General features: G+C 41.4%; 1 protein-coding gene across 4 annotated transcripts in view; it reads right to left on the minus strand.

Annotated features, from left to right (window-relative positions):
* Positions 1-24467, minus strand: part of COL28A1 (collagen type XXVIII alpha 1 chain) — a 66742-nt gene that overhangs the window by 19321 nt on the left and 22954 nt on the right. For all 4 annotated transcript variants that reach the window (XM_083469055.1, XM_083469056.1, XM_083469057.1 and 1 more), the window contains 14 exons: positions 23999-24052; positions 15046-15114; positions 14859-14927; positions 13039-13107; positions 10430-10498; positions 9501-9569; positions 8881-8949; positions 7536-7604; positions 7167-7238; positions 6267-6335; positions 4947-5018; positions 3654-3722; positions 3482-3550; positions 1086-1154 (listed from right to left, as the gene is read on the minus strand). In XM_083469055.1, coding sequence (XP_083325181.1) covers positions 1086-1154; positions 3482-3550; positions 3654-3722; positions 4947-5018; positions 6267-6335; positions 7167-7238; positions 7536-7604; positions 8881-8949; positions 9501-9569; positions 10430-10498; positions 13039-13107; positions 14859-14927; positions 15046-15114; positions 23999-24052 — 957 coding nt within the window. The remainder of the gene's footprint in view (positions 1-1085; positions 1155-3481; positions 3551-3653; positions 3723-4946; positions 5019-6266; positions 6336-7166; positions 7239-7535; positions 7605-8880; positions 8950-9500; positions 9570-10429; positions 10499-13038; positions 13108-14858; positions 14928-15045; positions 15115-23998; positions 24053-24467) is intronic.

Raw genomic sequence — 24467 nt, forward strand, 5'->3', positions numbered from 1 at the left:
TCTCCACTGGTGTTACGCTGATTTCCTTCCCCAGCAGATGGGCTGCCTCTCTCCCTACTGAGACCCTCTCCTGCATCCCTCTGGAGCCTTCCCTCTGCCTCTAGCTCCGATGGCAGTTCCCTGACACAAACATACACTTTATTTTATTTTAATCTGTTGTTAAAATTGTATCCTACCTTTCCATCAGGGTGGCAAAACCATATTAAAACAAATGCAATTAATAAAACAAAGCAGCAATAAAAGAAAATAAATGACATAATAACAAGGCAAGTAAAACACCGATAAGAACTATCAAAACATAAAACCAATTTCAATACATAAGATAAGAGAGGAAGGAGATACCTAAAGCTGGGGGCAGAATATCCCCAGTGGTGTACTAAGTAGCAGAAACATAAATAAACCAGCCTAAGATTGTGTCAAGGGCAGAGAAGAGCGCTAACCTTGAAAGGGGGAGAGACTGGAAAAGTAACAATGTCCTCACAAAAACAGACTGGTTAGCAAAAACGATTGACTATTTACATATTGCAAAGTTAACAGGGAGACTAAGAGGAAACACTATACAAAAAGTTAACAAGGAATGGATGATATTTAAAGAATATCTCAAAAACTATATGGATGACGGACATAGAATGAATCTAAAAAACAGAGAAAACACATAGTAAAATTCGTTTAGAAAAATAGCACAAACAAAAATGAAATGCATCTTAATTAATAAATTGCAAAATAGCGCAATGAGAACAGTTGGAAGTCAAACACTATGGTGTATTTATGTTAGGTATGTAGCTAATGTATGTTTTGCAGTTATATTTGTATTGTATTGTACTGTACTGTACTGTATTGTATTGTATTGTATTGTATCACATTGTTTATGTATAATAAATGAAAAATTATTTTAAAAAGAAAAGAAAGGGGGAGAGACTCTTCTGGTTACTATGAACCTAAGAGGCGTGCTGGAGCTCTGAAGGCACTTGAGATCCCCAAGGAGGCAAGGTGGGACGCTTCAGGACACTGAGGACAGTGTACTATTCTATCCATTTACCTTTTACCTATTACCTATCACAAGTTAGAAGTGAAATTATACTTACTGGTGCACCTGGAAAGCCATCCCCCTTTGCTCCAGGAAGTCCAGGTGGCCCCGGTAAGCCTGGAGAACCCTGAAGACAAATAATCAACGTCAATATAAATTATGTAAACATCATATTAACTCTTAACGTTGCCAGACTTCGATGTGGGCATGTGAGAAGGCAAAACTGGCAGGCTGCTATTTCACAGCACACATAGATTATGCCCGGGACAGAGAAGCTTCACCTTCCTGTTGTACTTCTGGTTGAAAAGGACTCTGGGAGGAAGGTGGAAGCTGTTGCTCATCGGGTAGAATACTACCAGAGAAAGTGTTCGTGATCTGGACATTGACAGCTGATTTACAAATTTGAGAACTGGCAATACTTGAAAACTGGCTTGCACCACAAGCCACAATGAACCGCATGGGGAAATTCAGAAGTGGTATACGATATAGTGCACAGCAAGCTCCTCTTTCCAAGAAGACGGGAGGAGCAGAAGTAATGCTGGACATGTCTGAGTCCTCAGGGTGTGCCTAAAGGATTCCTCTGGTTTGTTGCCAGTGTTTTAAAATATCAAGTAGTTTCCCCATTAATTATTTCAATAACGAAGGAAATCGGGGGCAAGGGGTCTTGTCTCTATTTTGACTTCCAAATTCCTGCACTGGGAAGAGTTGCCAAACAGATGTTCTCACTTTGTGAAGAACCAAAATAGGATAACAATACCCTTCTCTTATGAACTGAGGATTTTGTCCCACATATTCCTCCTGGTTTTAGAAGGCGTAAGTATTGCTGCATCTTCATTACACAATATCCTAAATCTGACATCCACACCATCAAGAGGCTTACATCAATTGATGGACTGTGGCATTTCAGACTGAGGGTGCCTGAATGCTCCCCTAAGTATGTTAAAAAAATAAATAAATCTGTGTACATATAAAACTAGCATGTCAAGATTATTGCCATCATAATTTATCTGTTTCTATCTTTCATTCCCTGGAGTGAATACATTAACCCATATTTACTAGAAATAGATAATATAAGCCACATCTGAACTATGGACACTTTTCTCCTGACCCAAAACATAATGTACTTAAATAAAAACAAGTCCCCATCTTTGGGCATGTTCGGATGACCAGGGCCCATGGAATAGCAGCTTAAAAATTTCCTTCCTGGTGCCTGTAACTATAAGAAACCTGCAATCTCTACCTGCCCAATATGCGATTAACTGAAGTGTTTCCACTCCTCTACCTCCTGGGATTTCCGAAGGCCAGACTAGACATGCCGCTAAATGTGTCTTTGCATTTAAAATGCAAGTGTTTACAATGTTTTGTGTTTTTTTTTAAAAAAAATAACTTTACAGTCGTACCTTGGAAGCCGAACGCCTTGGCACTCAGACATTTTGGCTCCTGAATGCTACAAACCCGGAAGTGAGTGTTCTGGTTTGCGAATGTCCTTTGGAAGCTGAATGTCCAGTGCGGCTTCCAATTGGCTGCAAGAGCTTCCTGCAGCCAATTGGAAGCCACGCCTTGGTTTCTGAATGTTTTGGAAGTCGAGTGGACTTCCAGAACGGATTCTGTTTGACTTCCAAGGTATGACTGTATTGGGTAATCAAAATATTTTACAATGAATTGCAACAAAGACTCAGATGGCAGCTTGCTATTATAAATCCATTGCATCTGCTTGGATATGACTTCAGATTACTGCTGACATCATAACATTTGATTATTCAATAAAGAGGGCCATTTAAGCTTGATATCACTTACTATTATTTTATTACTTACCCTTCACCCTAAGGCCACGGGACGGGTTACAACAATTTAAAACACAAAATTAAAAACGATTAAAAAAATGTACAAGTACAAAAAATGGTATTGCAACAAATAAGGTGGGTCCTGAAAATACACATTCCAGGTGTCAAAAGCCAGGATAAAGAGATGTATCTTTTTGCCAAAAACTGTATAATGAAGTGGCCGGATGCACCTCTGTAGGGAGGGAGCTCCATAACTTAGAGGCTGCTACAAAGAATGCCCTCTTCTGGGTCACCACCACCCCAAACTCCTGAGGGTGATGGAACTACCAAAAAGGTCCCCTCTGCCAATCTTAACACTTGAGAAGGTCTGTAGGCAGAGGAGGGGGGTGACATTTGGGGCCTGAGTCTTTTAGGGCTTTAAACACTAATGTGGGCACCTTGAATTGGGCCCCAAACAAGCTGGCAGCCAATGTTTCAAAACAGAGGTGATATGTGATCTAAATGGAACCCCAGCAGGTAATCTGAGGCTTAGGGCTTCAACATGTCTTTAACCAGCCCTGATCCTGCCCAACAAGCCTAAAAACACCCAATTTAGTATTTCTTTCTACTTCTTTGTATGTGGTCATATCGAATCATATTGCCAATATTTTGTTTTATTAAAACTGCACACCTGAGGTCCCATGATTGAATTTCCAGGGTTTCCATCGCTCCCGGGAGGTCCTGCATATCCTTGCTCCCCCTAAACATACACACAAAAGAACACATCTTTATTAAAGGATCGCACAATTTCGGAGGAAAGTACCAGGATCGGGTGTTCCACATTGCTTTTTGGCGTCATTTACCTTGGGGCCAGGAAGCCCACGAATCGAAGGTCCAGGGCTACCAACTGAACCTTTGATACCAGATTCACCCTGCAGAAGAAATATATAATCAATGCATGTCTATATTATCAGCAACATATTCACACGATGACAAGGAGTCCTAAAGTACTGGCTTTCAAGAGGATCCCAAAACATTTTGCCTAGCTGCAAATGATGATTAGATATCCAGTAATTGGTCCCTGAATTCATTAGAAAGGACTTCAAGGATCATCTCAGTTTTCTGAACTAAGGTTTTGGAGCCACAACAATTGCTCTTCATCTCGATCATAGCGTTTTTCAGGATAGCTACTGTTATGTACTGAGTTGAATAGGATCCAAACTGCAGCAGTCTGATTGGTCCTAGAACAATAGGATCCAAATTGCAGCAGTCTGATTGGTCCTAGAACAATAGGATTCAGAATGCAGCAGTCTGATTGGTCCAAGAACAATGCAGCAGTATGATTGGTTGGCAGGAACCACCCAATCATGCTCCAGATATAAGTGAATCCACAACCTGATTGGCTTACAGTAGAATTCCAGAATTAACCAATCATGTGCAGCCCATTGTGTAAATAATGTATATAAAGCAGATACTTTGAAGGGACATCCATTCATTCCTCCTCACCACTATGAGCTGAATAAAGAACATGAAACCACTTTGCGACTCTGAGTATATTTCAGCTACAATCTAGCAACTATTCTATCATTTTGTTTCCTTTCTGCTAATTTTAATTTCAGTGGGATGCGTCTTTGGTGACGTAGCCTGTGCTCTCCCTTTGGTGTTTGTGATTGTGGAGAAGTCAGGTTCCTTGTCTTCATTTGGAAATCAGCTAAGACCAGGGACCTCTCTGCCCACGCTGTTTGTCCCTCGTTCATACCAATCAGCTGCCTGGTGGAGATGGAGATGCCTCAGGCCTGAGCATTGAATGCAGACCCTCAGGCCTCTCTGTCTAATCGTCAGGACTCTGCCCAAAGCCACACCCCTTCTCCCAAGGCCTTCACTGGCTCTGACTTGCATCCTCCCTGAGTATTTCTGCCTGGTTATAATGTGTACATGACCTGTGGCCCTAGGAAGTTCTCCTAGAAGGGGATGCAGCCCTTGAGCTGAAAATCTTTCCCACCTGTGGCCGAGATAGCTGAGCACTAGCTTCTGCTATGTGGACTATGGTAGTTAGGTGTGTTATATGAACTGCATTTGATGCCCTGCACACAGACAGGCTCTTAGCAGACAGAATCCACACAGAGAGAAGCAACACAGAAATGAAAGTAACACACCTTTGGTCCCGGATCACCTGGCAAACCTCTTTGACCATCATTTCCTTTTGCTCCTCTTTGTCCCTCTTCACCCTAATTAATAAAATAAAATAAAATAAAATAAAATGGGGCACAAAGCTATTTCCATCCAACATATATTTATGGGTTTTTAAAGAATATCTAAAATGAAAACTGATAATTGATGGACCCTGAAGTGGTTAACTATCAATTCTATTCATGAATTCTTTTTTTTAGGGCAGGTCTGCAAAATGGGGGGGTGGGGTTCTTATAGGCCAACACAGTTTCCTTTGGGTTTTCATATGAAATCTGCCATTCAGCTGCTGGACAACTGCAAGTGTTTCTGAGTTGTCACCACACAATGGTCACATACTGATGAGTGTCAGTGGTCCCAGAGAAGAGCGGAGGGACAGAAGGAGCTCCAGAAACAACAGACCATGAGGTCAAACTTCTAGATTAATGCCTTTGCCCAGTATTTCATTAATGAGTCTCCAGGAGGAAAAAGCAGCCTAATTTTTCAGTTGGACGAACATTCATTTCAATGAAAATTCTGGTGTTAACTTTCAGAATACACTATTAATATTTCATTATCTTGTAATTTTATTCTTCCTGTTTTTAGTACAGATAGGGTGAACCTACAGATCAGAGCTTGCCACAATCAGCCCCATGGAATCTTTCTTCTTTATTAGGGCCACTTACTTTTAAGGATAAGGAAGGTGTTGTGATGTTTTTATTGCAGCAATCTGTATGTGATCTTTTATTTGTATATATTGTACAGGTATTGGTATATATACAAACGTGTACTTATATTGATTTCATTATTAATGTCCTGCCTTGTTAATAACTGCCTGTTCTGTGTTACTTCTTCAAATCTTGGAGTCCCCTTCTTTTCTCATTTAATAAAATCTGCTATTAAAAAGAAAAACTTTCAGAAGGATGTGCACACTTGGAAGTTCTTGTAGTTTTAGCTAGAGCCCCTTCCTGACTTGAAACTAGAGTCGCTTCCTGACATGAATTGTGTGTAGAACAAATGCAGGTAGGAATGCAGAGGGACATCATAGCGGTGGAAACATTTGCCTGTGGACTTCGCAAGTTCAATTCCCCATCTGTACAGGTGCATAAGTGCATCTCTACACAGTTGGGAAGACTTGCAGCCCACAAGAACTCTATCCAGTTTTGTTTTCATAAGCAATATTGAAAACAATTGAACTATGGAATATTAGTGATTAAAAGGTGTCAGTCCTACAACTTCCTTCACTGAGAGAGAGAGAGATTTTACTTCACTCACTCTCACACTTCTAAAACACATTAATTCAATCTTACCTTTGGACCCACCTCGCCCTTTCCAGGAATTCCCTCTGGGCCTCTTGGGCCAGGTAATCCTTGTTCCCCCTAACAAAAATAAAAAGAGGATATTAATTTTCACACAGCATTTATTTGCCTTATTGATTTATACTCCACCCTTCAGTAAACTGCATTTCCAGTGCAGCTTAGATACTTCCTATAGATACAATAAAATACAAAGGGCAAACACAACAACCTGAAACAGGAAAATCACAGCAGCACAAGACATCTGGAGGACAGCCATAGCTCAGGGGTAGAGCATCTGTTTTGCATGTAGATGGTCCCAGGGACAATCACAGGCATCTCTAGGTAGCGTTGGAAGCAGCTGAGAGCCAGTGAGGTGTAGCGGATAGAGTGTCAGACTAGGACCTGAAAGACCAGGGTTCAAATCCCCACTAGACTATGAAGCTCACTGGGTGACCTTGGGCCAGTCACCATCTTCTTTCAGTCTAATGTACCTCACAGGGTTCTTGTGAGGATTAAATGAGGAGGAGAATCATGTATACCACCTTGAGTTCCTTGGAGAAAAAGGTGGGATATAAATGCAGTAATAAATACATAGTATACAGCCTCTCTTTTTTAATTATTTTCCTCAATCTCTACTTTACTGTATGCTAATTTCCTAAATTATCCTCCAATTACCTGGCAGTCCTACTGAGGATATTGTCATTCTTGCTCTGAGAAAAGGCCATGAGCTGTGCTCCCTCACATTCCCCTTCCATTTATACCACTGCAGGGGGCACAAATAAGATTTCGCAGGTCAAAAGCCAAAAGCGCGGGTCTTTATGCTGAGGAATGGTTTGTCAAGGGTGAGTACACTGCAAACCGAACTTGGACCTTTTGTTTTAGACAAATGGCTGACAAACAAAATGGTGTTACCTTTTTCCCAGATGCTCCTGATAGACCTGGCTTCCCACTTTCTCCTGGAAATCCTGGTCTTCCTGGTTCTCCCTTTGGAAGGAGGTTAAAAAAACAAACAAGTTGGAACACACCATTGGATACTTCTGCGCATTTTGTCAAAAATACCACTGCTATTAATAGTTGAGCTATTAGCAATTGGTGCAATATCGGAATATATGTTGTAATCTGGTACCTCTACCTAAAAGTATCACAAGAAGCAGCCATCAGTGTTACAAAGCTGAACTATCAGGGAGTGAGGCACACCTCTGAAAGGAAGCTCTGGAACTCCATTTCCTTTAAAAAGGCAGTTTCAAAACATTTAGATACAAGTGTTCAAAACAGGCTCACTTTAGGTCCAGGTTGTCCAATTCCTGTTGGTCCAACTTCTCCTTTTGGTCCAGACACACCCTCTTGTCCCTTAGAACAATAAAAATATTTATATTGAGCACACTAAGTAATGTTTTCTCCTAATTTCCTGTTAATGTAGGGGGTGTGTGTGTGTACTCATTCAACAGCCCTTCCTTCAACAGGTTCTCAGAGCACCTAACAAAAAGTTAAACTTACAATAAAACAAACGAAATCATGATGAAAGCAGTCAACAGAATTAAAAACCCCAAGAGAGAGACTGAAGGTAAAATGGTGCCAAGCTTCTCTGGGGAGAGCATTCCACAGTCTTGGTGCTACCACTGAGTAGGCCCTTTCAGCTATACCCATCCGCTGAAGGGGGTCAACTGAAGAACAGCCTCTGTTGAAGATCTTAAGAGTGCAGGCACACAACTGAGTCCAGATAGCATGAGCACACAACACTGGCCCTTTTTCACCTTCACTGACTTCCCATACATTTCCACATCCCTATCAAAGTGCTGGTTTTGGCCTGCACCCTTTGGAATCCAAATATCTGAAGGCAGTGGTTCCCAGAAACTGAACTAATTATGGCAGAGACAGGTCAGAACAGAAACCGCTGCCTTAATGCGTCCCTAGCTGTAGCGACCGTTCCACGGCATTGTGAGCTTTGAGGCAAGAACACTCCTCCAATACAACAGAGGGGAAGCTTTAAGTGCTGGTCAGAATGTGGTCATGTACATGTCTTTGAGATCACCCACTGATATTGTGGACGTTTCCCACAAAGATCAAGGATGGAATGTGGCTCAAAAGAGAGTGAACTGTGTTTTCTTTCCATTGCTCCCATCAAATAACATCCTTCAAGAAATGTTTTATCTTTGACCAGGAAGTTGGTCTGATGAGTATCTGTGCACACACTTCCCAGCTCTTGATTTTCACTCAGTCATGGAAATGCAGATGTAGAAGCAGATCACAGAAATTGTAATTTTCTACTAGTAGGGTTGCCATATGACCTCTTTTTCCAGGACACATCCTCTTTTTCATGGGTAGAGTTGTCATCCATAGTTAAAAGTAGATGTCGGCAAATGTGTCCTCTTTTTTGCTCTTCAGAATATGGCAACCCAGAAGCTAATCCATTATGATGGTTTAGGTGGATAAGAATTGGCTTCTCAAAACAGATATGATTTAAAACCTATACTTTACTAAGATTTATGTCAAGTCCTCGTAAGGGCCAAATAAACACAATGAGGCAGCCACGTGTATGGTATCTTTGTGTAGCAATGGACAAATCTGAAACTGAATCTGATTTTTTTCCATCATACAATGCATTTATTCCAAGTTCAATGTATACCTTTGGTCCAGGCAAACCGATGCCTCGTGACCCTTTCACCCCAGGCACACCTTTTGGACCTTGAATGCCCTAAAGAGATAAAAGTATGAAGTTAATCAGAGCTGCCCTTCCCTAGACACTAGAGATCCTGAAAATAAAGCCAAGGGGAGTGACATTACAAGCTTTAGTCACAAGGAAAGGTAGGTCACAAAAGCATATTGTGGTTTTGTGTGCACACCGACAGGCATGCAGGGTAACTTGTAAGTTCAACACAACCTTAAGACTTTCCTTATCCCCCCCCATTAAAAATTATATTAAATTCTAGCCTTTCTTTTATGTCATATTTTGTATTATAAACCTGAAAGAACAGGGTGACAGTTGTTGTTGTTGTTGTTTTAAAGGCTATGTGTTCTACATGATCTGTTCACACATGACTTGTATGCTAAAAGCATAATCCAAACATGGAAGTGAATCAGGACTGGGCAATGACTTCCAAGGGGCTCAATAAATCTGTCCTGGCTATGGTTACATAATGCCTTCGTCCTCAACAGGAATCACATATCCACAATTCCTTCTCAGATTTGTTCATAAGTCAACCAAATACCTAGTCAAAAGTAGGTAGTCTCCTGAGGTACATTTACCTGCTTTCCTTGGATGCCAGTTCCAGGTGGTCCCATTATGCCCTGTGGTCCATCCATCCCTCGTTCACCCTGCATGAAAATATGGTCTCTCCTATAAGTTATTGCTTTAGTCAAGGCATTCTTCATCATCTTCATCACCATACTATTTTTAAGTTTATAATGCCTTTCCCACATTTTTGCACATTGGCTCACAAGCTATTCAAGAGGAACATCTCCCGCGGGGAAAGATCATGGGACAGAGAACATTTGGGGAAATAATGAGACCTCGTCAGGACGAAATGATATGAAAAAATGTGGTAATGACATCATGGGGCGCATTTGGATGTCACAATAAATCATGTTGGGAACAAACCTAACCTCCCACCAGTCTCAAGCACTTCCACCTCCTCGCTTATACTGCTAGCATGCCTACAAGTTCAGGAACTTTTGCTTCCGCGTAGCTTCTCGCGTCAACCAAATCTGACAAGCCATGGTAAATATCAACTATGGTTTGTTTGAATCAAGCCAACTCCAAATTGTGATTTATGAAGCTATCTGACTTCAAACAAACCACAGTGATTAAACACATGCAGTTCACATGCAATGCTATACTGTGGCTAATCAAAATCATCAGTGAAAGCTTTCAGCTTCCTCCCCACAGCCATGCCAGAAAAGAAGTTGAGAGGGGGACTGTGCAAGTCTGGAGGCTACGGGGAAGCTAGGCTCATTTCCATCACAACAAACCACAGTCTACCATTATACCTGAGCACAGACATTATGTAGGCTCTCTCACAATCAAGGCAACTATTTATTATATTTTCCCTGCATTCTTTACAATGAATTTCTTCTTTGTCCTTCAGACGCCTAGGGCACCATCTTCATATAAGCTTTAATTCTACTGGTTCAGCACTGCAGCAGACAATTTATACCCTCTGTTCCACACATCGTACCTTATCTCCTTTGATGGAGGGTCCTGGTGCTCCAACAGGTCCTGCTGGCCCTTCAGAACCTTTGTCACCCTGAAAATACATGACGTTAGCATTGAATTAAGCTTTTCTTCTTGTCCTTGTTCTTCTTCTTTTTGCATTCCTTCAGGACTGCCGCAAATGCCCACATGTAGATAGGATTAGATATGGCCAGGCATCAACTACTTCACAGCAAGGTTCAGTTCTTTAACCCCTAGATTATTTATATACAGGCAACAACCAATTTATGCGTATCCTCTCTAGTAGCTAAATGTCCGCTAGTAGTGAAATAAAACAGGCATAGCAATATTGAAGTAGTAGGACACATACAGCAATATTAACATGGGGTGAGCATTTAGTTTCAGTCTAGACACTGTAAAAGTTGCCAGCAACTTTTCAGTTAGAAATATTTGCATACCGGAGGGAAAAATATTGTAGAAAAACAAATGAGTTCTCTCAAGCCACAGGAGGTTGTGGCTCTTCCGGTACATATCTGCTAGGACAGGATATATGTGGGAAGAGGACATTAAAAACTGCTTTTATTTCCACAGTTAATCACTTTTGTATTTTTAAACTTGTATGTTAATGAGTAGGTTGTTTAATTTTCCAGAAACTGCTAATGGTCCATGAAGATGCAAGTCTCCACAGAGATTTAGACTAGCATTCTTTGATGTTAGACTTTCCCACAGCCCTGTCTTTAGCATATGCACCACTGGGGTGCAAAGATCCACCCAGTGCCCCCAAATTTAGTTTAGCCCCCATATTAATTTTTATTATGCTTATGTCAGACACCGCGCTTATGCCTTATCTCTTGATGTGAATGACAAGCGCCGTTGTTGAGTCTGACAAGTGCCGCCATTGTGAATGGCAAGCGCGCCATGTCTTTGGTAAATGAGCGCACGAAGTCGAAAGTCCCTTAGTGAAACAGTAGGTATACATTTCGGTAATAACTAGGTATATATGTATTTTGTCTTTCTAGCTAGATCAAAATTATTTATTATTTCATAACAGGTAGAAGCTTAGGTGGCTTCAGCGTTGGGTGCCTGGCGCCCCCCAGAATTTGGCGCCCAGGTGCCCCACACCCCTTGTACCCCCAGGTAAAGATGGCCCTGCTTTCCCAACATACAACTGCAAATGGAGTCGTCTTTGAGGGTGAAGAATGAGTGGCATGAAGATGCTGAGAAACCAAGTCCACTTTGAGAGTAGGAGGACAGCTGGGGCTGCTAAGGACAGCTGGGGCTGCTAAGGACAGCTGGGTTCCTGCTGGTCTCATTGAAGTTACAAAAGGAAGCCGCTTCAGACAGGAAATCACAACCTAAACGCTACACCCAGAGAGCTCATGATGCCATAACAAGGTCCCAGAGACATTGTGGGGGCATTAAAACAATGGATGCCAGACACAGCCACCCAGGCTCCAAAGGAGTGCTGAGAGGACCACTGATCTCAGATGGCTGCAGATGGATTCTGGATTGGCTGGAGACTCAGCTGTGGGCCCTCCTAAGGATTTGGGCTGTTGGCCATGTTACCAACCCACAAAATTTGATCCATATACCCAGTGCCATTTTTCTAGAAAAAGAGGTGCCAGAACTCACCATGAACACCTCCCTGTTCTCTTAGAATGGCAATGGCACACACCTAAAAGGTGCCGGAACCAAGTTCTGGCGAGTTCCAACTGAACAAAAGCTCTGCATATACCACAGACACACAAATCCTTTTGTGTAATAAATCAAAGAGCATTTGATTTATTGGTTTGCTTCTGACATTTTTATCCCACTTTGCTACAGAAAAATAGAACCAAGCCTTTGTTGTAGGCATTTCCTCGACTGCAGGAATATTATTGGGCTAGGTCAAACAATTCCCCTTTCTGAATAAACTTGGAGCAGGGACTGGTGCTTTGGGATGCAGGCCTAATACAGAGATCCATTTAATTAATGGTTCATAACAATCACTAGGCTGTTAATACTAATTGGCCTGAGGGAGGAGAATGCTAACTGCCTGCGAAGGAGTCACGCAGGCCTGGTGTTTGGTAGCATAAATCTAGGGAATAGGAATCACCACAGACCCAACAAGGCAGCAACAGAAGAAACTGAAGGATTGGGGAAAGAACATTTGTCACCAATGTTTACCCCCATCACCTCCACTAGCTACGACCACTAAGTGTTTTGAGAGGCAGGAACTATCAACAACATCTGACAAGACCCAGGGAAAGCCCTGTTTAAGAAAGGATTAAGAGAAAACAGTAGTGAATTTTTTAGAATTTAGTTATTTTAGGGTGTTTAAACTGTTGTCAGATTTTCGCTATGAAGGTTGTTTGTTAACAACACAGAGTTAACCAGAGATATTGATGACTACTGAGGCATTCTCACACGTATTCCTGAATAGAAAAGATAAATTTCACTCCCAACCTCCTTAAATGGTAACCCTGGGACAAAGTGAGGAAATGCAAACATATTTTAGACAAAGGAAGGGAAAGTTGTGACACGAAGATATTGAAGAACCAAACGCACGCCTAGTAATTCACTCAAAGAAGTGGAGCAGGAGGTAATAAATTGAGTGAACTGGAAATCCTCAAATTTTTTGACTGAAACATTTACCTTCTGTCCTGGAACTCCTTCTCCTGGTGGTCCCCTTTCGCCTTGCACGCCCTCAGGACCACGTGGACCCTGGAGTTGAATGGACAAATGGTGTTTAGAGGCTGTGATGCAAAGCCCTATCGGTCTCTGAACTACACCTGGATCCCACAGTGCATGAAAGAACTTCCCTCCAGTTTCTTCAGCGTTACAAAATGCATCGCAGGGATATGAGGTGCTTAACTGGATGCTATTAGCAAATCACATTTGGCTTTTTAACAACTAAGCAGGGATGGGCTCATCTGTCAGTTTCAGTTTCTTTCAGTTTCTCGTTTATCCAACCTTAAGTTCGGTTCACATTTCCACATCAGTTCGTGGATTTTACTTTAAGTAGTCCTCATGTAGCCCCCAACATTTTATCATACTCCTAACATAATTGTTTTTCTATGTCATGTTTGCCTAACATACACTTTTCGGCAACCCAGTTTCCTCTAATATAATGCATTTTTGCATGTGGTTTTGACCAACTGCCAACCTAGCAGTTCGAAAGCACATCAAAGTGCAAATAGGTACCGCTCTGGCAGGAAGGTAAACAGCGTTTCTGTGCGCTGCTCTGGTTTCGCCAGAAGCGGCTTAGTCATGCTGGCCACATGACCTGGAAGCTGTACGCCGGCTCCCTCGGCCAATAAAGCGAGATGAGCGCCACAACCCCAGAGTCGTTCGCAACTGGACTTAACTGTCAGGGGTCCTTTACCTTTACCTTTTGACCAATATATGCATTTATATGCACACTTCATCCTAGGCATTTCTGTATACATTCCTTGGCTGGGGAGCTGCACTGTAAAATTTGGAGAGGTGCAAATTGTGAAGGAGGGCTGTGTTTCAGTTCATGTATTGTTTCAAAAAGTAACAACAACAACAACAATTACACCCTGCCCATCTGACTGGGTTGCCCCAAATTAGGTAGGTTCATCTTTCAATGTGAACAGAATTGACTTTTTTCCCCAGCCCAACACCATGTGAAGTTAGGTCTCCATGCTTAAGACACTAGAGGAAGCTACTCTGCAAAACTTCATGTATGCACTAAATCCCCTGCATGCATGTCAGGGACTTTGGTTGGGATCAAGAATGTACACAACATTAAAGCTGCTAAAGCTATAGTTAATATTTCAAGAATGCAGCCATCAGAAGACGAGGTAGGGGAAATAAGGCCCCTTAACAAAAGAAACAACCTAAGACTCCTTGGTTTTTAATAGGTCTACTCTAAGCATGGTGAAGCCTTGAGCCAATCCCTTGCCATTTTCTGCTGGAAACAAAACAGCACTGAATACAGCAAGAATACAAGGGGTGAAAAAATGAATAAATGTTCTATAATCAGGGATGCTTTGGGCAAATTATATGATCCTAAGGAAAACACATTGCCTCTATTGAAATGCATGGGACAGTCTTGCAGATGGTAGAATTCCACATCAGAGCTCCAGTGGCCATGTCAAATGGGTGGATTTAATATACCAAACTAGAAAGTTCTGCACAAGTCCCCTTGAAATGACTCCATTCAATTGAATGGGACTTATACAGGAGAGGTGCCCAATGCATTGTGCCACTTGTTTCCAGCTAAAATGCAGAAATTCTTTAACAGTATGTTATTTTTAATTCTCAGTCTCATTTTGATCCCTTGCACAACTTTCTTTTGCAGGAAGCAGAAAACCTATGGTTTACTTTTGTTTTTGTTCATTACTCTTCGTAATGAATCAATACACATTGCCACTGCATTTCAATCAGCTGCACCCAAAAATTCCAACAGCGTAGAAAAAAATTCTGAAAAACTTGACCGTTTTACTTACTGTTAAGCCTGGCTCACCAATCCCAATAGGTCCTGGAAGCCCGATTCTTCCTTCCTGACCTCTGTCACCCTTGTAAAAATTAAAGGATAAGAATTGAAAGGAAGGTGTTGCTGTTCTGAATGCAACACAGTCCAATAACCATTGATGTTTCCATGAGCATATTACCAACGTTGATCTTATACATTACCTTAGGTCCTGGATATCCAATTCCCTGGGCTCCAGCAGGGCCATAAGGACCGGCTGGGCCTGGCTCCCCCTTAAAAGAAGCAGAAATAAACAAATGAGTAGTCTGTAGAGTGGCAAACAATGTGAATATGTAATTCCATTTAATGAATTCGTGATCCATAGTACCCAGGCTGAGAACCGCGTTGATTTGATCCTTTACGATCCCATTGGACTTTGAGTACAAGGATCGAGCAAAATGGCTTCTAGGAATTGCTGCGTTTCCCCAAGCTCTATTTCTGCCCTGCATTTCAGCTCTGGCTCCTAAGTTATCCTTGTGTGACTCCACTGAACACAGTAAATAGCAGGTGTTCTGACACACTAACATATTCCCATACCAGGAAATAGTCCCTTTATGACTGGGTTGTTTTTAAACATATGTTTCTCTTGTTGAATCTTTCACTCTTCATGTGGCAGTGAACGAGCACAGAGAATCTTTTTCAGTGCTTTTACTTTAGCTAGAAGTTAAAATAACAAAGCAAAGAAACTGGATTTCCTGTGGTTTGGGTACAGTTCAGCAGCACTGCACAGATGAGATAATCTGAAGCAATATGGGCTTTCCATCTTCAGACAACATAATTGAATTTATAAATGGGTGTATGTCAAATTCATGAAAATGGCAGCTTATCAGCAAGAAAGTAAGGACTCAAAGCTTATAGATCCAGTCCCATTTATTTATGTGTGGAAGATTTAAGCATGTGCTGAATTGTCTAAGTGAAATCAATGGAATTTAAGGCGCAATCCTATTCACAGTCCCCTGAGAGTAAGTCCCATTGAACCTCATGGATTTTACTTCTAAAGTAACATGTACCTCGGAATGGATTAAATTAGTTCCACTGTGTTCAGCAGAATTTACACACTACTCCAAGGCTACAATGCCACACCTGTTTTACTTGGAAGCTGGAATGTAATGAGGCAGCAATTTCTGTCCTATTCTGTGTTTGCTGCAATCAGTACCGTTTCCATTCCACTACAGCTCGCCTTCCACTAAAACCTACGTTATGCATCTCTCTACATGCCCTGGCCAAAACTAACAGTTAGCTATGGAATTAATATAAAAAAAATTCCTTCCAGTAGCACCTTAAAGACCAACTAAGTTAGTTCTTGGTATGAGCTTTCGTGTGCATGCACACTTCTTCAGATACACTGAAACAGAAGTTGCCAGATCCTTCTATATAGTGAGAAGGTGGGGAGGGGTGTTACTCAGAAGGGTGGTGGGAATGGGAGATAGGCAGATAGCTGAGAGAGCCTGTTGACGACTCTTAACGACTGTAATAGGTCTTACAGGAAACCTTCTCACCCCTTGCCTTTTCCTGTAAGACCTATTACAGTCGTTAAGAGTCGTCAACAGGCTCTCTCAGCTATCTGCCTATCTCCCATTCCCACCACCCTTCTGAGTAACACCCCTCCCCACCTTCTCACTATATAGAAGGATCTGGCTACTTCTGTTTCAGTGTATCTGAAGAAGTGTGCATGCACACGAAAGCTCATACCAAGAACTAACTTAGTTGGTCTTTAAGGTGCTACTGGAAGGAATTTTTTTTATTTTGACTATGGCAGACCAACACGGCTACCTATCTACTATGGAATTAATGACATCATTAATCACATTATTAATTTCAAAGCATTTTACTGTCAAAACCAATGCAGAAAACAAAGCAATTGGTTATGCAACGTCTGCAAACTAAAACAATAATAAACAATAAAAGTGAATACTGCTCATATTCATTGGCATAGTTTCTGTTCCTGACCTCTATGAATTGCAGCCATTTCCACTCCCATTTCCATGGAAGTCTTTAGCATCCCTACTTGGGAGTAAGTCCCACTTAGCTCTTTCCTTACCAGGGCTTGTGTGGTAACAGCAGCATAGGTGGTGGCCTGTTAGCATAATAAGGCATCCCCCAAATCCTGAAGCCCTCAGCCAGTGGAAATCAAGTATAGGATTGCACCCTTAAACTATTGACTTTCAAATTAGAAGGCACACCCTTAAGTTTCCATTGATTTGTTCTTTCTTAGACTAAAATCTCTTAGGAAGAAATGTGCTGCTTTCAGAAGTCTGCTACACACAGATGCTTTGGTGGTGAAAAAGTTAATACTTTTTCGATGTTAATTATCAACAAGAAATCTCTTTTTTCCCAACAGCAGGAAAAGGAAGAAAAGCCAAGAACAACATGAGAGCTAATACATGTCTGCTTTCTAATGATCTTGGCAGAGTTTCTACCGTAAATACTATACAATGACAGGATTCATGCAAGGAAGCCCTATGAGGACTTCAGAACCAGCCTTTCTAAAAAAGAAGACATTGTATCTAGATTTTTGTCATTTGGTCAAATATATTCCATTCCAAAAGCATCTGATTTTGTCCCCCCAGGCAAATTAACTCTTAATTGCACAAGGATCTTTAATGTCCAGATGCATCCATAATGATATCAAGATATTAAAAAAAGAAACCCCAACCTCCCTTTCCAGGTATCTAGGGCAGGCATCTCTGATAACAAGTATCAGCCAGCCAAATGCACATCAAGAAAGGAAGGCTTAAGAAGGTCTTTCTCCTCTCCACCCCTTAAGAACAATAGGTTTCACCCCAAAAATGGAACCTGCAACAAAATGTACACTCCTGTTTAGAGTTCCAGCCAATCAGACATGCCCTTTTCTAGGAAACTCCATTCCATCTCTCCACTGATTTCTTCCCTGCCCTCTACCAGCAAAGAGTCAGCATGCATTCTGCGGCCACCAGACATGCTCAGTCCTCAGGTGGGTTGCTTCTAGGCTTTTCCCTAAAGACATTTTGTACATTTCAAATATTGGGGTTCATTGAAGCCTACCGATTTCTCTGTCTGGATCTGTTGACTACAGAAAGAACCACACTCAAGATAATTTGGTTCATTATTAGTACATAGAGTAAGATGGGGTTTAATTTTTAACATCTCTCATTTACTTTTCTTGCGCAGGCAGAACCATAACTTTTTTTTAGCAGCATAACTTTAAAGCATGGCTTACACGCTCATTTTGGTTTATGAGGACGTCCTCCAAGATCTGTAATATTGACAGTAGGCCTCTTTCGGTGGAAAGATTCGGAAAGCCAACATCTGAAATTTCTCAACCTGACCCAGTGCTTTCACTTTGTGCGGGAACTGGCAGTTTTCTTACAAGGCTGGCTTTCTGCTTTCCAAATATCCCTGCTTCCAAGAGCTTGTACAACAAGAAATCATCCAGAATATTTAGCACAATGGAACGTTTCCTAATTTAAAACACTTGTTTGTCCCAGCATTATCCAGAGGTGTATGTCCATGCGTGTATGCCTGAGTGGAATGAAAAAGGCTACCCATGAAGATCATGTAATTGTTTGGATTTTCTTCTTCTTGGCTATGTAAGATGCACTTTATTAGTCCCTTTCAAGTAACTCCTGGATTGTTTCCAGATTCTCAGCAGCTGCTAATACAATTAACATATATGCACCCATGACATTTTCTGGCATTAAGCTGAAGCCCTAAGGCTGCAATGCCTTTTGTGGGTGGGGTAGGATGAAGACTGGGGTTTTTCTTATGTAAGCCATTTAAAAAGAAATATCTCCCATTTTATCTGTGTGAAGGAAGGGGCTACATCTGGCAACTTCTGTGCTTCTTCCCTCCTGTACAAAACAAGAATGCTGAGAATCACAAGGTTTCCATTGTGCCTCAGGATGGTCAGGTGTTGAGACAAGGACGTGAACCAAACAGGCAAGGTCAAAGCCAGTGCAAGCAGATTAGACTCTGGGGAACCAGAGGCCACGGCATAGTCAGGGATGAGTTCAGAGCGGCCACTCTGGGCAATAGCAAAACCAGAGAAAAACACCATAAAAAGGAGTACAGATTTGCATTCTGAAGCTAATGTATATTGACAGACACAAATTTAAAAAGCAATACATATTTATTTACAAAAAGTATTTGTATACCACAATTTCATTTTTTTAAAAAAATAAAATCAAAGCAGATTTTAGAGTGTTGTTTGTGTTGTACTTTTGTACTGTTTTATTGTTGTTAGCCACCCTGAGCCCGGCTTCGGCTGGGGAGGGCGGGATATAAATAAAAATTATTATTATTATTATTATTATTATTATTATTATTATTATTATTACGAATGCACCTTAAAGTAAAGGGTAAAGGGGACCCCTGACCATTAGGTCCAGTCGTGACCGACTCTGGGGTTGTGGCGCTCATCTCGCTTTATTGGCTGAGGGAGCCGGTGTACAGCTTCCAGGTCATGTGGCCAGCATGACTAAGCCGCTTCTGGCGAACCAGAGCTGCACACGTAAACTCCGTTTACCTTCCCGCCGGAGCGGTACCTATTTATCTACTTGTACTTTGACATGCTTTTGAACTGCTAGGTTGGCAGGAGCAGGGACCGAGCAACGGGAGCTCACCCCGTCACGGGGATTCGAACCGCCGACCTTCTGATCGGCAAGTCCTAGGCTCTGTGGTTTAACCCACAGCGCCAACCGCATCCCTAAAATCACACAAAAAATAGAAATGACAGATAACCAGCTAACTATTCCAGAAAATATTTGTTTTAATTGTCTGGGAAAGCCTGGTGGCATAGAAAAGTTTTTAGCAAATGTTTAAAAGTTAGTATGGAAGATGCCCGTTGCATCTATGTTTCATATGCACCAGCCCCAGGTTGGCACAGCAGAGAGCTCCAGATTGCGTCCATCACTGACAGGTGGCCCAGCTAATTCTTACCTGTCCCATCCCTCTCCCACCTAACACCATATTTCAGGGGGTTTACTCTGGCTCCTGCAGGTAAAGATGTCACCAGTGGTAGCTTCTGCATCTGCTCACCTGTGCTTCCCCCTCCCTACTTCAAGGCCAGACCTGTAGAGCCAAACAAAGGGACACGTCTGCTATATCTTTATCCCCCACTGCTGCAATGGGTTGGGAGTTAGGCTAGCCCTGCCCAAAAATCCGAATTAATTTCATTGCTTTGCAGGATGTATTTTTAGCACAGAATCGAAATTTCCTAGAATATGACTCAGAGGGAACATCCATGGCTATCAATATTGGCTTGTTTCACGAGAATGGAATTCTCTTTCCCCCTTGACAACCTACAAAACTAAACAGATGCCTTCATCAAGTGCTTAAGGAGACCCACAGAAAAATTTGGCAGTGGCAATCCTAAATGCACGCCACATTTGTGTCCCAGTTGGAAAGCCATCGGTAGCGTCTCCATTAATTTTGTCAGAAACCTCTTCCACGGCAGTTGAATTGCTCCACTGCTATTGTCCTGAGAACAGACTTATTATTTATACACTTGGGAAAAGTAGCCATCCACCATATAAATAACTGCAAGACTTTGAATTCATTCATAAGTGTATGGAAACTTTTTTTCTAAAAGGGGGGCACTGAATGATCTTTCTGTAAAGATAACAGACTTTGGAGAGGTTGCTAAGTATCTGTCTGCCATAGTACTCACATGAAAAAGGCACTGACCTTTACAAGCTGAATGGGTATTTATTGAGCTGTAAACAGCCATTCATTTTACTGGGCAAAACTCTTTCTTGGGCAAGTTCATTTACTAGTTGAAGCTCATTTGTCTGAGAACCAAAGGGTGCAGAGATGCAAATTCCACTTTAAAATCCGCTAATTAAAAAATGGATGGCTTCTGTATCTTTGTATACAGTTTTCAGTCCAGAAGATAAATAATGGAGTTGTTTAATAAAGGAGTTGTAAATAACGACTTGCCAAGGCTTTGCTAAGGATGGAAATGTTTCAGATCCGAATTTACTTTGCAAACACAGAAAGCAAGAGATCTCTCGGGATTTGTCTGCTGAAAATGCATTTATTCATAAAAGCTTTTTTCTATATCTCCCTTCAGCCCATAAAACAACAATGTAACGTAAGAGCCGATTATTGGCAATACTACTCTTTTTAATCAAGTGCTTTAAAGATAAAAAAATATACTGTTTCAAGGTAGTCCCTCCACAACAAGGGAGCTATCTCTATATTATTGTTGTTGATGGAGAACACTGACCAATTCTTAAATGGAATTAAGCAAAAAGCAAGTGACATTACAGCTTTTTACATGGTGAAGTCAACACAAGTTAACTTTTCCAGTGACTGGAGATTATTCTGAATGCTCCAGCATGTGTAAAGATCACAACAAACCATGTGCTTAAAAAATGTAGTGAATGTAATCAGTGCCCGATTTACGTATAAGCTAAACAAGCTATAGCTTAGGGCCCCACTCTCTTGGGGCACCCAAAAAAAATTAAAGGGGGGGGAACTGGATGCACATTTCCAAAATATAAGATAAAAAACAAATAAAATAAAACCTACATACAGCAACAGTGTAAGTAAGTAATGGGTCCCGCCTGCTAGCCTGCTCCCTAAAATATCACTGGTTTGCTCATTTCTATATACAGGGTACCATATAGCATATATGCAACACAAAAAAACAGTGACAATTTGTTGTTGAGAAAAGACAGCTGGACTCCATTACCTTCAGTAGCTTAGGGCCTCATCAAACCTAAATCCGGCCCTGAATGTAATCAGAACATCTTTGATAATTCCCAAAATTTTAGATAAACCTACCCCCCCCCAAAAAAAACCCAACTGCTTAAAAATGTATATAAAACCTACACAGAGAAACTGGCCCTGAGTTACAGTTATTCACATTTGGTTACATGCAGTCAATTGATTCCCTTCTCTGTGATACAATATCCCAGAAATGCCTTTTTGATCACCGCTTTGTTCTCCAAGGGTGGCTTCTAAATAAGTTATTAGGGAGAGATTCAAAAATTCTAAACACACCTTTAAATCACATCGTTGGGATTCCTGGGATTCTTTCAACCAACTGCAGCTGTGGCATCCCCCGACTTGGATCATGATCACAGCACAGGGAGGGGTTTATTCCCCCGTCCCAATAACGGCTTTATTTGAAATACAGTTAGCAGTTTCAGAGGGGAGAATTTTGTTGGGGCTGTGGCAGGGAGAGAAAATTACTCCCTGGCCCTAATGCTTGGTTCTAAGGCAGCTCAAGCCTTGTCCTTGGAGGCTCTTTGCAAAATATGCATGGTAACTGCATTCACACAATTAGCATCATGTCTAACTTGCCCTGTATGTACAAAAGGCAAATAAATGTGTCAGAGCCAAGAAATAAGTTTTAAAAAAACGCAAAAAACCCAATTAATCTCCACTTCTCCCTCTTCTCATTAAGGTAGCTAGTACTACTGGCACAATAGAGCATGTTGAATTTTTCAACTTTCAGATTCCAAAAACGAGCGATGCTGAAAAGCTGTATCATGACTTGGGCATTCAAAAGATATTTTGGTTAAATTTAGTTTTGCTTGGTGTATAACTATATAAAGATAAATGCTTTTTATATTTTTTTAATGCAACTTCCAATAATTTTAAACTTGTCCTATTTAATAAAAAGGTGAAAAAAATGAAACAAGGTGATGTTGCATGCTTAGTAGGATATGTTTTATGCAGAGAAACCTAAAAATTTATTGCATTACCTGACATCTTCAGAAAATTTAAATTCTTTGGTTTTTCCAACATCAAGTTTATGTGCTTTTGAATCAAATGTAGAATTGCCAAGCAAAATGTTGTCCAGTCACAAAAATAATAGCAGGTTTGAATTCATTACATTGAAAAGCATATTTTTAAGACTCCTCAATGAAGACGTTTGCAAAAATTAAGTTTCACCCCCTAAAATGATACCTGCTACTGGCGCAATGAGTAGGAGACAGGTTGTTGGTGTATCACAGCATCACAGACGATTGGCCAATGAGACGCATGGGCAATTGGTGAAGCTGAATCTCCCTTAGATGGGGCTACTCCAAGGCATCAGCTAGAACCCAAGGGCTAAGGCTGGTCACCGCACACCAGGTTGTGGGTGTGACCCTCCAGAATGGCTTGTGCCAGGATGGCCCCCTAATCCCCAAGCAAATCCCTTCTGGTCCCCATCCAGGAGAGCTGGAGGCAAGGGCCATCAGTTGGGCAGCCTTATAGCAGGCTCTTTGCCCTATGCTATTATGACCGCAACCAATAAAAGTTGTGGACATGTGTTTTTTTCCCTCCCCTCCTGTCTGCACGTGGTCTCTGCTCCCCAAAATGCACATCAAATCAATATTATAATCAAAATACATTCTGTTTCGGAAAAGCTTAAGATTCTGATAACGTGTGGGATTTATTCTCCCTTTTTTTTTTGGTCTGCTGAGATGGCACAGTAGCGATCTGTACGAAAGGCAGCAAACAAAGAACGAGAAAATTCAAGGCAAGGGAAAAGCCTGTGTGAGGCCAAGATTCCAGCATCTTTTACTGTCACAAATACTTTCCACATATAGCAGTTCCTCTGTATCTTCAAATGTTCTGGTTGCCTCAGAAACAAGGCCAGGATGTTTCACATAATGAACGCCCACATACAGTGTAATAGAGGCCACATTCATGAAAACTCCCGCGTCTTGACAGTCAAGTGCAAAACAGTATTGTTAACACTAGTCCTGGCATTTATAAATATTTAGCTATTCAATGTTCAAAGAGACCCAAGTAGCACAATAAATATATTGATACATGCTGGCGTGCCAATGATTGGCAATTACGGGGCATGGGGGAAATACACAGAGTTGTATCTAGGGATAGCAAAATGTGCCACTTTTAACAAACCCAAGCCCTCGTGAAAATTCGTCAGCATTTTGGTGTGAATTTCTCCTAACATACACATCTTCACACTCAAGTTTGCCTAATATACATATTTTTTCCAGAGCAGTTTTCTCTTATATGATACATTGTTTGTGCACATTGCTTGGTGAGAGAACTGCACGGCACACTTCAGAGAAGTGCAAATTTCAAAAAATGCCTCAAGTCATGCACATATCGGACGCACCTAAAACTGTTACAGCCTGTACTCCCACTCTGCCACATTCTGTTGCCAATCCTTACCTTATTTCCTTGAATGCCTTTTGGACCAGGCTCACCTGGAGGGCCACTGATTCCCTTTAGAAAGATAAAGAAAGGAGAATTTTGACTTTTACCAATAAGCATGTTATGCATAACCTCAGGCACAGTCTCAGTAAATATGTGTGTGGATCCCTGCAATAAGAGAGAATTCATAGCTGTGTATATTTATTTTCATTGTAAAACTTTTTTATTCCCTTGTTCTTAGTTCAGGGGAACTTTCCAACTGACTCTGACCTTCTTCTTTGGTGATCACTCATAGCCACGTAAGATTGTCTTTCATGAATACAGTCTTAACAGTGAGTCTGCAAGTGACTGTGGAGGCCAATTCTGGATCCACACATCCTTCCACAGTGGGGACATAGGTTTCTGGGCGGGAGTTGATCATGGTGAGGATTTGCCAAACGTGCCTTCCTTTTAGCTCATTTCTTCCTTTTGTCCAGAGTATGTGCTT

This window comes from Podarcis liolepis, assembly GCF_965112155.1.
Source record: "Podarcis liolepis genome assembly, chromosome: 12".
In the NCBI taxonomy this organism is placed as follows: Eukaryota; Metazoa; Chordata; class Lepidosauria; order Squamata; family Lacertidae; genus Podarcis; species Podarcis liolepis.